The sequence below is a fragment of the Lagopus muta genome, chromosome 8 (assembly GCF_023343835.1).
Source record: "Lagopus muta isolate bLagMut1 chromosome 8, bLagMut1 primary, whole genome shotgun sequence".
Taxonomy (NCBI): domain Eukaryota; kingdom Metazoa; phylum Chordata; class Aves; order Galliformes; family Phasianidae; genus Lagopus; species Lagopus muta.
In genome coordinates this window covers 25,658,188-25,676,111 of record NC_064440.1, presented here as the reverse complement: position 1 = coordinate 25,676,111, position 17,924 = coordinate 25,658,188, and the positions used below count along the sequence as shown (strand labels likewise).

Here is a 17,924-nt window from a genome sequence, read left to right as displayed (position 1 = left end):
GGACAGGTGGGCTATACTCCATACCAGAGACTAGAAAATGAATATAATGGCAGCTACAGTAAAGACAAACATGGCCCAAAGTCCTGAAAATAGAAGACAGTTGCTTCTTGTCCTGGACATCCTGAGTCAGCTGAGGACCAGAGGTCATTAAATGTTTTGGCACATGGTATAGGAAAGAAAAAAAAAAAAAAAAGGAAAAATGTAATACTTGTTTTCAGACTCTTGTAACCTCAGTTTATTTTTAGGTTATTCTACATTTTGCTTTCAGTCATTATGCAGCTTTTTTAAAGTTGTGTTTCACACATGCAGGAAAAAACTTTCAGTTTGACAAAATGATTTTAAAGCAATTTTTGCTACAATTACAACAAAAATTTAACCATATGAAGGAAAACATTACTATATGTTTACTGTTGTTCTTCATATGGTCCAGCATGCTTCCATGTGAAACAAGTATTCATTAAGGAATAAGGAAAAACAGAATAATTTTAAGCTACCCACAACTACTTTATGACACGTTCCCTCTATAAGTTGGGCCACATGATGCTAGGAGTATGATGTCCAACTCTTCCATCTCCCACTGTCTTCAGTGGCTGTGGGTAACTGGAACCCTAGCAAGGTCTGAATAACAATACTCACTTCCTAAGCTATTTTTGATGAGAGAGCAACTGAATTTCAGAGTGCATCACAGAAATAACTGAAATTCTACACTAAACTCTGCCACAACAATTTTATGTTCTGTTATAATAGAGGGAAAAAAGCCTTAGTAAACAATTTCCACTCTCTTTTTTCCCCTTTTCCTTTTTCTAAATTTTCTCTTTTTTCTCCTTCAAACATACCTCATGTTTTTTCCAAAAAAAAACAAAACAAACATTCCAAATGTTCATGTTCATGCAGTGCTCTGAAGATGTAAAATACTATACATTGTTATGGAGAATCATTTTTCAAAAGGAAAAAACAAAACAACCATGACCAACTGTTCTGCAAACATTCAAACTCAGAAGCCAGGTAACAGTGATGGTGATGAATACAGAACATCACAGTACTTGCCGTTGGAAAAGAAAGCTCACCTTCTCTTCTCCAGCGGTGACGACGGATAGAAGCTGTTGTAATGGCAGTTCGAGAAATCCTCGGCACTGTTGGAGTAACTTCTACTTTCAGTACCTTCTGGCCTTCTTGGGATGCATCAGGAGCATCAAAGGGCAGTGAGTTCTTCATGGCATTTGCAACCTAAGATGAAAGTAAAATGCTATACTACTACCACCACTGACCACGTTAATGGCAGTACTAAATCTCTTTGCTGGATCCAGATGGAGAAACAACCAAAAACTGTTTATTATGCCAGATCCCATCCAGACGGACAGTCCCATCCCCAAGACTCACAGCCTTTAACTAAGTTGAAAAGACCACCCAAATTTACAGCCCAATTTTCTCTATTCTTACTTTTTCCATGTAAGCCATTTTGTTCTACATTTGACATCTGTACTAAGAGTGGTAACAATCTACACAATAAATTCTCCATCCTAATGGAAGCAAGATAACAAGAAAAATACTGTTCATGCTGTATGACAAGAATGGTCACAACATAGGAGACAAGACCATTTCCACTTTCCACCTCCATAGATCTCCACAGTATGCAGAGTATTTAGCAAAAATAAAGCTGTCGTGCACAATGTTTTAAAACTTCAGAAAAAAACGAAGTGAATTTGCCTTGATTTTCCATAATCCTATTGAATTTATACAGCCAACCAGCAATAAACATTTTAAACCTAACATTACAGCTTCTTTTGTGTATCTCTTGTTTCACAAGTATCTGACCTCCCGCATGGCTCTTAGTCCTTACCTAATGAAGATGAATAAGTAAACTAAGGAGGCCACAGATAACTAGACAAAAAAATAAAATAAGCATGGAAAATGTATCTAGTTAATCACTATAAAATCTTACTTATCAATTGTTCTTACAGTAATTTAGGTAGTTCCCATTACAGCATATAGTCATCACTATGAAAAGTACGTTTTCTCCTAATGAATATTCCCTTGAATTAGAAAACAAAGTTTAAAAAATAAAATAATTTTGTAGTGGTCCAACTTCAGAGATCAGAATGCAGTGTATGAAGAGAAACATCTCAAATATATGTGCTCTGCAAGTCTTAAATATATGCAGCCTACCTGTTAACCCGGGACAGTGGGCATTTAAACTCTTTATGATACAACTACAAGGTGACAGTTCTGTCGACTCATATGAAATACAGATCTGTTTTAGAGTACACAAGTTTGGAAATTACTCCACTTTTTCTACTTTTCTAGCAAGGCACACATATGCCCCTCCACCTTCAACCATTTTGTTTTTCTGTTCTACAGCACAGAGACAAACTTTTTTCTTTTTAATTCTATAAAACCTTGTGCTTAGCTGATGGAATTGTAGCAATATTCTACACAGTTGATGCAATCTAGCATCTCCTAGTTTTATGCTGGAAGTAACATTTTCATACACTCCTCTCTACATAATAAAAGAATTAAGATTTAAATTTCATCCGAGTTGTCTTGATATTCTGAGGTTGCCAGAGGTGTCATAAATGTAAGAGATGTTCTATTAATTCCCTAAAACTTTGCAAGCCCATGTGCAATAAATCTGCTTACTTAACGAAGTCGTCTTTGATTAGTATTTACCAAAACACAAGCAAGAAGAGATTTACTAAACCACTAGAACATGATTCAGCAGAACCACGTTCGTATGATCTGTCCTGTGAAGATCTCAAATAATGCTTAATAAAAAATAAATATATCAGTGCATCTACTATGCCATATAACTTACATGAATTATAAGCATTTAGTAGTATCACAACAAAATAAAACTTTCCTACAAATTCTAATACACAAGCCATCCAGCAGCCATGTGAGGACATGAAACTCATTCAAACAGTGAAGTCAGAGATGACAAGATGTTAACTAACTCTAAGATTCTTTACTTCTTAGGAAGCTACAGCAGCTGCCACATAGCTGATCCTGAACTTCTCCAGCTTCTTTTTAACTCCACAGTTAAAAAGTTTGTGTCTGACTTCAAAGTAGCCTAAAGATTCTTGGCACCATTATAGAAAATACTCTTCATCATTCTACCACTTGTCCACTTCTGATATGGCCTTTGCTACTTAATTTTCTCAGATTCATTGCTTGTTTGCAAATTGCTCTTTTATTCATATGTAGTCCTTCTTCCATGCTGGCATCTTTAAACCTCACTGTGCTCATATCCTTGATCTCATTAGAGACTTTGAAGCTCATTTCTGCTGTGCTGACTCAGTGCACATCAAGCTCAATCACATAGTGGTTTGCCTTCCAATCCTCTACTTTGCTAGAGTTCCAGCCTCTTTTGAATATGTACCCTTTCTCAGTACACAGGATTAAAATATAAAAATTAGTAGTAAAAGGCTTTTGCAGTAGGACCAGAAAGTGACACAGCACTTTTTCTTGTGGAACATATTAACAACTGGCCCTTTTTAGCAGCACAAATTGTACTTCTGGGGATCAAGGAGAACCATATGAAAAAAAAATTAAGCAACAGTAAAACCTGGAAATAATCCAAACAACCAGAAGGAATAAAACACATTCCTTCTCCATCAGATGGGAAATCAAAAGAGAAGGAAGATGAAAAAAAAAAACCCTTTGCCTTCACTTTTCTTAATATCAAGAGGTATTACTAATCCTGCACTAAAAGGTGTGGTATGTCTCATCATTATGATGACTGATCAGTATATCCACAATTAAACAAACAGCCTGTATACAAAGATATAAAAAGAATCCTACTATGGAAGATCACCTAAATATTAAATGGATTTCAAAGAATTTGCTACTGCTAGGCAATTGTAAGCAGAGACTTGAACTTGATCAAACTAGATACACAGATGATATTTTATTTGGTGCAGTAGTTCGAAGTGTTTAAAAAATACAGTTTTATGTGCTAAATTATTTACATCTCCTGGAAACTGCAACTAGGTGAAAGGACTTCAACCTTTGAAAAGGTCTCATGGTTCGAATACACAGTGTGAGGCCAAAGATACGAAGGTTATCTTTTTATAAATCTGCTGATTTCTTGAAAGGTGCTTTTCAAAAACTGCTGTGAAACAAGCTGTGAAACAAGGCAAGGATACATGCGTGAAGAACTGACAATTAGAAAATGGGGGGGAGAGGGGAAGAAAAAAAAAAAAAAAAATCAGTGATGACAGCATCAAACAATGGGTTGGAGCAGCAAAATGAATGTTGACAAAACAGACATTCTAGAAGACTCTTAAAAGTCATCCGAAAAGACAAAATGATTAAAAATGAATAATCAGGACTGAAAATTGTCCTATCATTAATTGAATTATGTTCCAGATCCTCCCACACCACTTTTCAATGTTGTATTTTGATAAGGTGGTCTATTTCTGCAGGTTCAATATTTAATTTAAAACCTTCAATCTGATGGAGCAGTGAGTCATTTTGAAAAGGAACCAGCTATTATAATAATTCAATGGATACCAACCATTTAAAATGCAGGACTCTCAGAAAGCCTGTAGATAAGTTTTGTAGCCAATATTAATTCACCAAGAGAATAATTTTACTTAATTTATTGGAGGAGAGAGTGATGTCAGATTGACACAGAAAAAAACTTTTCCCAATCAATTTTTTTCCTTCAGTTACGTAAAAGTAATTAAATTTACTTTTGTTATTTCAGAAGAGCACCGAAGGTTTCTGGCCACAATTCAGAGAAATGGAGATAATGTTCTATTCTACTTACTTTATTTTCATTAACATTCCTTCTTATTTTGAGCCTTGCTCCTACATTTTACACAAAATAAAAGTCTTCCATTCCTCCTTATCCTTTTTGTCTGTACCCTCCATCTGTATCCTGCACAGTTTTACCTCTTTCCCCATTTCTTTTTCTTTTTTTTTTTTCTCTCCTGAATTGATTCTAAATTGATTTTTTTCCTAAATGATTCTAATGGGAACTGGAAAAAAAAACCAAAAAACAAAACAATTGTAAGAAAACCACTCTATTGATGGTCAACTGAAGAAGATGAAGATTTGTGTAACTTAATTAAAATCTGACACTGAGTGTAGATAAAGCTCCTCCTCTTTTACAGCTATACCCCGTTGCTGTTTTTCTATTGCCTTATTAGTTAAACCACATAGCATACTCTAAAGTCTTCTGAAGGTCTAGATGCAGAAAATACACCTTTTTACAATCTTTGTCCTGCAACACATAATCATTCAGTTAAGCTTTTTTGAAGAAGTCATCAGTAGCTGGTGCCAAAACAACAAACATTTGATCCAACTGTACTACATTAGAAAATACAAGCTTTCTGCATCATTAAGTACTAGGAGATCCCAACATTCATGCAGAAAAAGCATGGTGTAAATAACTATGTTGAAAACACCAGCTGTTAACAACCACTTGCATTTGGGAATGCAGTAAACGGCCACAAAGGCCTTAAGAGTCCATTTCAGAAACAGTTCTATATTCTTCATAATCAAGTTCATAGATTTCAGTAGATTTTTTTCTTACCAACAAAGGTTGTGAGTAGAGTTCAAGCTGTGCTCTGTAAATTATGTCCTCCAAAACCTCCTGGCCGAGATCCCATTGACCATTATATCTAAATGTAAAGAAACAGATTTATCTTCTGTATCTTAGGAACTCAGATTGGCTTTTTTTTCCTATACAAATTCAGCTCTTTCTTTCTTTATGTAGAATGTTTATCAGTTGCATACACACCCAGAATGTCCTCTGTTTTGTAATACAAACAGGTAAGTTTCTCTTATATTACTCTTTTCGGTATAATGGAAAAAGATGCTCCCTGTCACAGCAAAGTGAGACAAAGCTGACACTATAATCAGGACAAATTTAAAGAATGAAAAACGGGGTCATGGTTTACTTAGTTCTTATCAGAAATGGATTTTTGCTACCTCAGTAGTTACTGGCATTCAAGAGGACTGCATTTCATCAGGTTATCTTGGCATCCAAGCTCATCATGCTTGTTAACAGGTTATCTGATGGTAGTAAAAACTCAGGAAAAGATGAAGCCAAGAGCTTCCTTCTCTCCAGTACCTGGTGCTGGTCCTTCACCACCTACTCCAGTGCTGACAAAGATATTTTCAAATTATCAGTTGGCTGAGTAAGTAACAGGAAATACGCTAACCAAGTTAGATCTTTGTGTCATATTGGGTTAAATTCATTTATTCCAATTCTTAAAACAACAAGCATTGATATTTTAACTCACGTAAAACCAGTCACTCCTATTACCAAAAAAAAAAAAAAAAAAAAAGTCTACTTACATAGCATAATAGACACCTGTGAGCAGCTGCACCATGAAGTCAGGGTCTAACACCACTCTACCACAGTGTTCTTTCCAGCGTTTCTCATGCTGCCGTGGAAATCCACTCACACACAGCCTGAAAAAAAGTATACCATTGCACCACAATGTTAACCCCACAATTACTTCAAACTAAAAATGATTTTAAAACCTGTTTTTCAAAACATAAGCTCACAACACAGAATATTCTTACGTTGTTGCTCTTCCAATCATTAAAGCGGTTTAACAACAGTGCCTTGACATGTAACTTGCTGATAATCCGGAGATAATTCCCATAAAGCCATTAATTTTGTTTTCTTCAAATCATAATCAATCTCTAAAGAATTAGAGTGGCAAAACTGCTAAGATACCAGCACAAGACTCTCCCAGAAATTCAGTTAACAAACCCAATTTTCTACACAGGAAACATTTCAGTGGCATAGAACAGAGACGTACCATCTCATACTATTGGTTAACACAGATATCTTGTTCTTGAGAATTACTTTCAGCTGCCGTTTTATTACAAATAAAACCAAAATCAGTTACGGCCCTTGACAAAGGGCCTGCCTTGTCACATACTGCATTGACTCTGCTGTTAAAAAAAAAAAAACAACACACCAGATACATTTATTCAGAACTCTGACGTTCTGACGTATGTAGAACATAGAAACAATGCATGGATATTAATACAGTCAATGTAAATGTATTGCCTGTTTCTCTAATCTAGTAATCCAGTACTGCGTACATTAGTTTTTCTCCTTTAAAACTGGGAAGATTATTGCATGGACTCCATGAGCACATACTGACACTAGGCAAAACAGAGAAAAGGAATGAAATTATCAATTAGCCACCAAAAGAAAAGAAAATAATCCAAAGCCTTCAAGAGAAAAACAAAACCACAACACAAAGAAGTATCTCACTGTGTTAATGCTCTTATCAGAAAATGACAAAAAATGAAAGCTATTATCTAAAAGGTCTCCCAGCTATCAGCTTTAAACTGAAACCCATGCAATCCACTGTTTTGTAATACAATCTGTTGCCTCAGTAACAAAAACTGTGGTCCAAGTTCATCCTGGAAAGCAGACAGTACCATAGTAGGATTTATCTGCTGACTACGTATAGTCCAGTCTTTCCAACAGGGCAAGGTACACAGACCCAAGTCAGTATAATAATGGCTTTTTAGGCTGCGCTGCAGACCAGGAGCACAAAAGCTTTGAGAAGAAACCACAAGGTAAAGCTTGCATACAGTTACACAAGGAGGAACCAGGATGCTTCCTTTTCAAGATCACTCCGCACTTTGTGGAACAAAATGATTCCTGCTGTAATTGTCCATGACTTAAATTATAAACTACTACAAAACTAGTGACTGTAATACTCAGAATGGAGTTTACTGTACAGTTCCATTAACATGTGCTCAAGTGAGCAACATCATTGCTTGTTTTAACTGAAAGAAAACAGTTGTGGAAAGTTAAATTTAGAAGGTTAAGGAAAATGACAGCAATTTATAATTAAAGTTGAAACAATGTTGTTGTACTATGCATATTACACACTAAAATGTCAACACAAGACAAGAACATGCAACTTTTATTCAGCTCATAATAAAATAACCTTATTGTTGGAAATAGTTTGCTACACCCAAATTATTACTGTTGCTGCATTGTTTAAAAAAAAAACAAAAAAAAAACAAAAAACAAAACAATTCCTACGTTGTTTCTCTCCTCTCTAACTGAAGAGTAGACCTAATTTTCAAAGGAACATTCAGCATATTTATTAAATCCAGCATAGTTATACCTCAAATGAAAATGATGGAAGCACACTGAGAAGTGACCGGTTCCCATAATGAATGTGATGAGAGAAACAGCCTATCATCCTACCTGAATGTGTGTTAGTACAGAATACACATTTGTCAGAAGCTCGTCTGATCCTTTATAGTTATGTAACTGAATTGCATGTAATTAATTTCTTTCATGGCAGTACTGTGTTGCAGAAAAAAAGCTAAATTAAACATTTTTAAAGAGCTCCGTCTGTTTGGATATTGGAGTGAACTGACTTCATTTCAAACAAAACTGCTGATAGAAACTGGCAGATGGAAATATCAGAAATACTTCAGATTTTTCAGAGCATAAAGCAGGGATCTTTGCCAACCAGATGCTTTTAAGACTGTTTAAGCAGAAGATTATATAAAGGATGTACTTTAAATCACAGTACTGAATTCTCTAGAAAATAGAAGATATCATTACTGAGGAGGACAAAGCAAAACAAAATACATAACCTAAAGCATGGATCACTGTACTAGCACTTCATATAAACTATCCTGAGGAACAAGAGGGTCAATATTTGGAAGCAGAAGAAACTAAAGGTAACCCTCACAATATTTTGAATCTAGCCATACTGAAAAGTGCCTGAACGATATGTAAATTCAATAAATACAGAACAATCTGATTAGGTTCAGAAGATTTTGCCCCATTTTTTTTCCCCCTCCAGATAACAAAAGGTTAAATAATTGGAACAAAATCCAACACGGGAGTAAGATAATCCAAGCATAGCATCAAATTTTCAATTAAGTTGCAGAAGTGACCAAATGTTGCATTTAGTAAAAAGCATATAATAGGTTCATTTACTCTTTTCTGATGGATGAATATTTAGAAATCTAGATGTACCCTGAAAGACTTTCAAAGGCAAGTGTCTCACCTGGAACCCATCCTACAAAGTGATTGGTAAGAAGAGGCAGGCATATAGACAATAGCAGAATTGTAGCACAGCATGAGAAAGCTCAGCACCTCAAACCTGAAAAGAGACAAGATCAAGATCCTGCATGGTTTAAATTCTTAATATTCCATCCAAAGTTTAAAAAATTTAAAAAATTCCTACAACTCAGTTTGAAAGTCACCTCAAAGGAAAAAGTGTCATAAATAAACACACAAATCCCAAAACCCTCTTCCACTATAACTCATTAACTTGAAACAGGATATTAAAGGTTCACTTTAAAGTATTACTGAAAACCACTAGCATATGCAGGAATTATCGAGGAAATGACATGTCATAAAATCTGTCCAGGTTGCTACAGAGCTGGACAAGCCTGCAACATTTTTAAAATTTTATTATTAGGTTTCCTAGAGCTACTTTTAAACACATGTAAAGCTGAGAGTCACTAGAACCAGTTCAGAATCTGCTCTTCAGCCAGCCTTCACTAGAAAGGCTGGTTACAGTTACTAATAATGAGTAGAGTCCCAGTCTACATATCCTCATGCAGCAGAACCAGGAAACCTCCCTCCCAAGGTTTTTCATCCTCACTTTTTTCTATGCACTTGGCTCCATCCCTTTCTTTCCTGTGGTAAAGGCAATACCAGACTTTTGTTACGCTTTCAGTAAAATTTGAGTTGACAGGCATGAACTCAGAAGATATTTCTGACAGACACAGAGATGACAGAAAAGTCATTCTCATCTAAATGAACCAGTAACACACAAAGTTGGAAGCAAAACCAAAAATATTCTGTTTACTGATATTTTACTGTTTACTGATTTGCACTCTCTCTTTACTTCCAAGCACAGAAAGGACTGACCACAATCTATTTGGTCTTAACGTTTAATGACTTTTTGACCTTTTAGTGAAGCACCGCAAACATTACAATGCATCCAACCTACCTGTTCTGTGCTGTGAAGGTTTCTCTTTGAGGATGAAGATCACTGTAAACTACTCTGATGAGATCATGCTGACAGAGAGCTCCCTCAGTTAAAGCCATGGATCCAATAGTAGAGGGCTGGAAGTACAGAGTGGGAGGGAGGAGAAAACAAATCAGAAGTAAAAGGTCTGCAAAAGCATCGAAATTCCTAATAATAATATCATAGAATGGTTTGGGTTGGAAGAGACTGTTAAGATCATCTGGTTCCAACCCCTTGCTATAGGCCTCTAGGGCACCAACTGCACCATTCAGCTTGGTGTCATCTGCAAATTTGCTGAGGGTGCACTCGATCCCAATGTCCACATCACCTACAAAAACGTCAGATAACACCGGTCTCAGCACCAATCCCTGAGGAACGCCCCTCATCATCCATCTCCAGACACTGAGCCATTGACCACGACTTTCTGAGTGCAGCCATCCAGCCAATTCCTTAACCTGTGAATGGTCCACCCATCAAATCTATTTTTCTCCAATCTGGCAACCAGGATGCCACATGTGACAATCATCCAAGTCAAAATATACAGTTGTCTTTAAAAAATGAAAATAATTACAAAACCTAAAAACATGACATGATTTCATTATCATAAAAAGCAAATGAAAGTCATTTTCAATTTTGATTGTTGCATAGTCATCTAAAGTAGGTTTGTTCTAATTGCACAGGCCTTTTGTACAGCAATTATAGAGAAAGAAAAATGAATCTGAAGTTCAACTTGTGTTCACTAGGAGTTACAAAAGGAAATCGATTACTTTTATCCTAACACTTAAGAGGCAACCCATTTGCAACTACAACATAACTAACATAACTCATCTCTATATAAAATGGGCACTGTCAGCAATCATTTTACAACATCTATATTTCTATTATTGTTACTGATTTAGATTATACCAATTGCTCCAAGAAAGGAATATTGAAAACAGGATGCACCAAAATAGCCTGTTGCTTTAAATGGATGCAGTTCTCATTGCTCTGATAGACCCAAGTCTAGTTTACCATACCAGCTCTCTTACCTCATGATATATCGAGGGTTTAGATAACGAAGGGATGGTGAAAGATAAAACTTTGTTGTTTCCATCTTTGTCAGCAATTTCCTGAATTTAAAACAAACAAAAATAAACAACAGGAGAGCAAATAAAAAACAAACAATGAAAAAAATTCACCAAAAAACAAAACAACGAAAAAACACAACAGAACTAAGACAGGATCTGGAAAACTTACAGAATTTCTAATATGTATTTAGAAAGTAAGAAGTTAGACACTCTGATCTGAGAAGACCTGATGGGAAAGACCTTCATCATTGACTGCGCTTAGAAAAAAAATCATTGGCTCCTTGATCTTTCTGGCTTTGTTCAAAACCAAGAAGTGAAAGCTTCTCTAGCCCATTACATTACGACATTTAGGTATAGCAGAACTGCATAGCGGAGCAACGCTAAACTTGAAACCTAAATATACAGATGCATGAGGGCTGATGAGTCACTTGCTGCCAAAGGGCAGTACTTCAAAATAAATGTAGTACAGAAAAAAGTTGAAATCAAGGAGACTGGTGAAGACTCAGGAATTCTATCAGTAAGAAATACACAGTGTTTTCTCAAAAGACTTTCAAACCAATTAGATTTTATAGTTGACAGGATACTTACTACATAAGCAAAACCAGCAGTTTTTAAAGCCAATAAACTAAAAGCAATTACACAGGAACATACCAGAAAGCAGTCTAAAATCATGCTGTGGTGGGTTTTACAATCTGCAGCCAGTATCAGAACACCATGCAGAGCTAATTCTTTAACACTGCAGCTCCAGCCTCGGAAGAGAAGAGCAATCTACAGATCCCAGAAGACTTAACTATCCCATTTCCATTTTCTGGTTGGTGAGGAAGATAAAACTGACTGCAACTCACAAGACTTTCCCTCTTTTTGCCTGCCTCAGCTCTGACCACTCGCTGGACATCTTGCCCACTATACTATACTTTACTACTGTAAACTTTACTACTGTAATTAGTAAACTAAGTTTGTTTTCCTGCTCAGATTGTTGCTGCTGTTTTTTGCTTCCTCCCCCCCTCCCCTCTTTCATTCCTTTCCCTTCCCCCTTTAGGGTGAGTGGGCTTGTGGGGTTCACTGTCCTCATCACAGACACAGATCTAGAGATAAAACCATGACATGTGCCTTTCCATTTTGTACTGTAAATTTTTAAGCAATAACTTGATCCAACCAAGTTTATATGAAATCCTAGTCCAAGGTAGCACTTGAATGTATGAATGTACTTTAATGGTCAGAATGGGAATAGAACTGATGGAATTTAACAGAATGCAAAAAAATCTATTGTTCTTCCAAAGATTGAGAAAATAACTTCACTCTTGTAGTAAAAAATATCAACAGAACCAAAGAAAGAAATGGAGCTAGTTATTGTCCATTTTGAGGTCTCTTTCTTTAGCATCCCTAAGAACAAGAATCATGAGTTTCAAAGGAACCACTAACAGGACTCCTATGAGAAAATTAATGCCAAAGATAAATATTCAACCTAGCAAACAATACCAAAAATCAGCAAGTAGTACCCTCTTCATTTCTATCAGCATAAATATGTTATAGGTGATCTAGACAAATAGCAGAAATTTTATTTATTTTCTTAAGTTTTTAGAGAATCACAGTGTCTCATCAGCCTCATCATAGCTACAGCGAAAACAGTTAAAGGAAGAAGGTCATTAAAATATGTAGAGTGAAGGACAATACTTTGGTATTATATGCTTTATAGTTACATAATATGGAAACTCCTACCAATGAATGCCTTTCTTCGCCTTATTGCTAAATTTGTCAAACAACCTCTTAATACAAGAAGAAAAGTTTTCAGGAAAAGGGTTTAAGAGAAAGGATAGAACAACCAACTGTTAACTCCAACAGCCAAGCCTAATCATCTACAGTTTCTTTCACTTACTCTTAAAATCACAGTTCCACTCAACACAGTGCCTCAGAAGCACACATGCATCTAAACACTAACATGCTCAGTAGCTTTAGCTTCAAACTGCCATTAAAAAATAACTATTCAGAGGGAATAGAGAGTGGTACAGGAAGACTGACCAATCACATAGCGATACGCACATAAAAGTTGTATGTTTCAACATTAAAGAGGGCTACTTCATCATCTTGTGCACACAATTACCCAACTCTAAGAAAACGTATGAAACGATCCTTTCGAGTTAAAATGTTTGCTTCAAGTGGTTTTACAATCAATAACAAATATTTCCACAAAACTGCTTTTACTAAACCTTCACCACAATACACGTTTTTTTTCTAAATATGCTTTCATGCAGTCATATTATAATTTCATGTATACACGTTGTTCTAATAATTTATTCCTACCAGTCAGCAATGCAAAACTTCAGATCAAAGCTTTCCTCAGCCAACCCCCCTCACCTCACTTACCAAGTTGTAAATGCCAAGCAGCAGTGCTTCAATGCAACCATTACTTTGCCTATCCCTGCTGGCAGTAAGACGCAGATACACCCAGATCAGTTCTGGCAAAAATTGCAGTGTGAATCTCTTCAGCCGAACTTCAGAACTACGATACAGTTCAAAGAGCTGGTGGCAAACAGGCTCCAGGAGCTGTGAAAAGACAAAAATGGTAATGAATTACTCTTAGGCTTCCCTAATGAAAGAGAACTCAATATCAAATATACGGGCTATACAATGCAGCCACTGTAGTCAGTAAAGATGACATCCCTCAATGTCAAGTAAATGAATGAACCAAAACAGTATTTGTGTTCATTTTAAGGAGGTCTATAAGCATGGACTTGAGTGGAACTGGTGTACAGGACTGGGAAATGTGGCCTTACTAAACAACCATCTTGCTCTTTAAGAATACTGTCTTCTAGGACTGCCAGTATGAGATTTGTATTCAGATACTAATTTAAGATATGTGACAGATTAATGACTTGAACTACATGGAACACAGAAGTTCAACAGTGCTGTTATGTTGTTTAGAAAAGTAGAAAAAGGTGAAGATCAGTAGAAGCTGCTGAAGACAAGTCTATTGATAGAAGCACAAATTAATTTCTTACCCACTCCTTTTTAGTCTCAAGCCCAACAAGTACGTATTTGCTCAATATGATACAAACAACACAATAATTTGTCTAGTCATCAGGATCTTAGCACCCAGAATTTCATGTAGAATTAACCATCACTGCTCAGCTGGATGAAGAAGAGATTCTCTGGCTTGTTGTGAACTATCTCCTAAAACCCTTTTAATGAGTCCCTTGCTACCAGCAGAGGAAAGGGAGAGACCTTTCTACTTGAATTTTGGATAAACATACAATGCCATAAATCTATACGACTATAAAATTTAACATATACCTATTCGACTTCAATATTTTACTCCAGTACACCACAGACAGCATAAGTTCTGACAGAATTTCTATTGAGATAGCTGCTTTAAGAGAGTACCAATTTTACAATCCCCAAGAAAAGGTGAACACAGTTCCATTTCTAACACACAGTACCCTGGTCAATGAAGCAGGCTAATTACACCACTGATTACATAAGTCATAATATCACATCTGTGCAAAATAAAACTTTGCTAACAGTCAAATCTCTTCTTATGCTAGGCTTGGTGTAAGCACCTTGTGTAACAAGGCTTCTGATGGACAGCCTAGATGCTCTAAGCTAAAAGCCTGTTTTTACAGCAGAAACAAAGGCAGACTCCGTCAACGGGGAAAGGAAGAAAGCTGACACTAAAACTGCTGACAGCAAAGTTCAGTAGTCTGAAGCACGTAGATTTTTATTAGCTATGAATGTAAAATACCTCAATACTACATTTTTTTTAAAATTTAGAATCCAATGAAAATATAAACCTTCTACTGCAACCATTTTGGCAGAAAAAGCCCAAGCATTCTTAGTAAGTATAAATCAGTTTATTTAGTGTATTTACTCTAACATTTCACACGTGCATAGCACCTTATGTTTCAATGACTTACAAGTAAATTGTCCTAATATTTACTCAGTGCAAATGCTATCTAAAAGTAACACTAATTTTTAAAAACATTTGTTGCAGTAGATGTTTTAGTCCTTAGAGACTGAACTGTATTCTCATTTTATGAAAAGTCTAGCACTGTTTAGACGCTCAACCAAACAAAAAAGAGAGGTTAGTAAATAATTCAGAGATCACCAAACACGTTTATGTTTTCTTTAAAAGAAAATACAAACAGGAAGCTGGTGTTAAAAATAAAAGAGGAATCTCTAAGGAAATAAGAAATACAAATGCATCTGTGAGGAGATAACAGGTACAAGATGAGCTAAACAAACATTATCAGAAACTAGATACATATACAGTAGCATTGCTACTAATAGTACTTGTATTAGATTAGAGATGACAGTAGCCCTAAGCTGTTTCCTATTTGAAATTAGTCAGTCTAATCCAAATCTCATTAAAAGCAGTGGAAAAGAATAATTTATTTTAGCTGAAGTCAGACCAGTCTTGACCAGAGTTAATTCTACTTAGTTACTGAGATAATTCTACTGCCCTTCAAATGGAAGTTTTGTAGAATTAGTTTTAATTTAGACTGTACTGCCTAGAGAGATACAGGAATATCCAGTCAGTGGTACTGCAAGCCTGTAAATACTCCTCATATCTCATCACTGTGACATTAATTGTGCAAAAGAGTTAACAACTGCAGTAAGCCGTTTCCAGCAAATTCTCCTAGTCCAGTGTTCAGAAGACATTGAATAAACAGAGGAAATGGAACATTTATCAACAGTAATGAACGTATAAACAAACAGGCATAAATTTCTTCAATTCCAGAAGATCTTTCTGTACAATATTAAAGTAAACTGAGAAGAATAGCTAAACAAGCTAAAAAGTCTTTTAGAATCATCTCTCTTTACTGACAAATCTAAAGCTTCCATTAGAAGAGCTCTCCTACTGGCACAGAGAGCAATTAGCATAACAAACAAAACCAGTATTTTTACTAACATAAATACAATAAGTGACAATGATGAGATTTGCAGATCTCATTTTTGCACCTCAGGGAGATGCACATTAGTCATGCTTTAAGGAAGCTGACTGTTTGCTTTCACATTTGGCCTGTTTTACGAGGTTGTCACATCTTAAAGAGTCATTGCCATATCTTAAAGTTCAAAACTCAGTATAAAATGCATGACAAAGACTGGAAATGCTTGCTTTTTAGATTAATTAAGGCACAACAAAAAATAGCACGCTTATTTTAGGCTTAAGTATAAGACAATGAATGAAATTAGTTATTATTTGTAAGTAATTTAGTAATTTATTTTATACTTTTGTGAGAGGTTTCTGTGTGGTTATACCCCTTATATGTAAGTTCAGAAATACATACTTCACAACCTTACAACCTTAACAACCAGAACTTGAAGTTCGTCTCAAATTTAGGATCATGCATCTTATACTTGAGATCAGAATCAGGCCCTGTTAAACAGCACCAGCAGCTCCAAAGAGAAGAATGCAGAAGTGCATCTATGCTCAAAAGTAACAGTAGCAGTGGTGGCTACAGGTCAGAGAGTAACAGTAGCTTCAGTACAAAGAAAAACGTCACTAAGCAAGTGGTTCGTAACACAGAAATGACCTTAACACATAGGAAGTGGGGCTCTTTTTGCATGAGAATTATGTAATCTCCTCTAAGCTCAATCAAGCATCCAGCTTCTGAAAGCAGCTGAGCTGCATTTAGGAAAATAAAAAGCTTCCTTAGTGTGCGTGCTTGCCATTAAATCTATAAATACACAAGAGATCACAGATGATAAATCAAATATTTTGAAGCATTCTATCTGAAACAGTTCACACTGCAGAGCAGTACACTTCCTTAATTCATTTATAAGGCACATTTCAAACACTTTTCCAGAAATGATCATAATAAAAGCCATTGGAGTGGAAAGCACAGCTTTAGCATTATTTGCAAAATTAATTATAGACAGGGGTAAGCTAATTTTTAATCATATATATTTACGTTTTGGGGTCCTTTTCCTGCACTTGTTTATAGTAGTTAAAACCAAATTTCACAGACATCATACTAGTATAAGCAAAAGTCTGCTTATTTTAACTGCATATAGTGAGTTATACACCAATTCTTTCCTCCACTGTAATGAGCCACCAGGTAAGATGCACATCAGACTTATCAGGTTCTCACTGTAAGTCCTACCCTGTTGCACCTGAAAGGAGCTTTTTTTTCCAAAGAAGCAACTTGAAGTCAACTGCAACTGTCAGATGCGACAGGAAAAATTGAGCAGACAGTAGAAACTGTATTCTGGGGAGAAGATGAGGTTGTGCCTTATCAGAAAAGCACTGAAGTGAATGTCAAAATTGAGGAGAATAATAAGAGGGATAGTACCCCTGTCAGACCACATCAGAAAGGACATTCTTCCTCTCCAGCTTCTCTACGTTTAGTTATAGAGGTGGAAGCAACACAGCTGCAAACAAATGTCTTTTTTTAAGTCTCTTACCTCATTATTTGGGTCTTGAATGACTTTATAAAGAGCTGGTACCAGTGGTTTTTTTCGGTGCAACGTAGCTGCATAGCTGGAAATTTGTGTTTCAGGTAATGCCTAAATAGTAATAATTATAAAAAGTTACTCTGATAAATCAGTGTTCACAAGTACAAAAGCATTCATCCTTATCCCAATTCCTGAAGTTGTATAAATTTTAGGACTTGTTATCTAGTTCATTCAGTACCAGTTCTGCTCCATATAACTGCATTTGGGGGCAACATAGCAACATTCAGTTATCTTCAAAAGCAGTTTCAGATGCATCTTTCGTAAAATTATTTGAACCTACTTGAAATGAAGACACTTTATTTTCTCAATATTCCTTATTTAACGGGCACTTTCCAAAGACTTGATCAGTCAACTATACCCTGAAGTTCCACCACTGAATTATGTCTGTACATTTTGTATCTCTGGCTCCTCAACAAGTTCC

At 35.9% G+C, this 17,924-nt stretch overlaps 1 protein-coding gene across 10 annotated transcripts in view; it reads right to left on the bottom strand.

Moving 5' to 3' along the window:
- Positions 1-17,924, bottom strand: part of FAM126B (family with sequence similarity 126 member B) — a 59,359-nt gene that overhangs the window by 12,865 nt on the left and 28,570 nt on the right. For 8 of the 10 annotated variants that reach the window (XM_048953191.1, XM_048953185.1, XM_048953193.1 and 5 more), the window contains 8 exons: positions 17,453-17,554; positions 13,415-13,594; positions 11,012-11,092; positions 9,966-10,081; positions 9,012-9,131; positions 6,304-6,420; positions 5,537-5,624; positions 1,068-1,227 (listed from right to left, as the gene is read on the bottom strand). In XM_048953191.1, the coding sequence (XP_048809148.1) occupies positions 1,068-1,227; positions 5,537-5,624; positions 6,304-6,420; positions 9,012-9,131; positions 9,966-10,081; positions 11,012-11,092; positions 13,415-13,594; positions 17,453-17,554 (964 nt within the window). The remainder of the gene's footprint in view (positions 1-1,067; positions 1,228-5,536; positions 5,625-6,303; positions 6,421-9,011; positions 9,132-9,965; positions 10,082-11,011; positions 11,093-13,414; positions 13,595-17,452; positions 17,555-17,924) is intronic. The other 2 variants (XM_048953192.1, XM_048953194.1) reach the window with 1 other exon arrangement.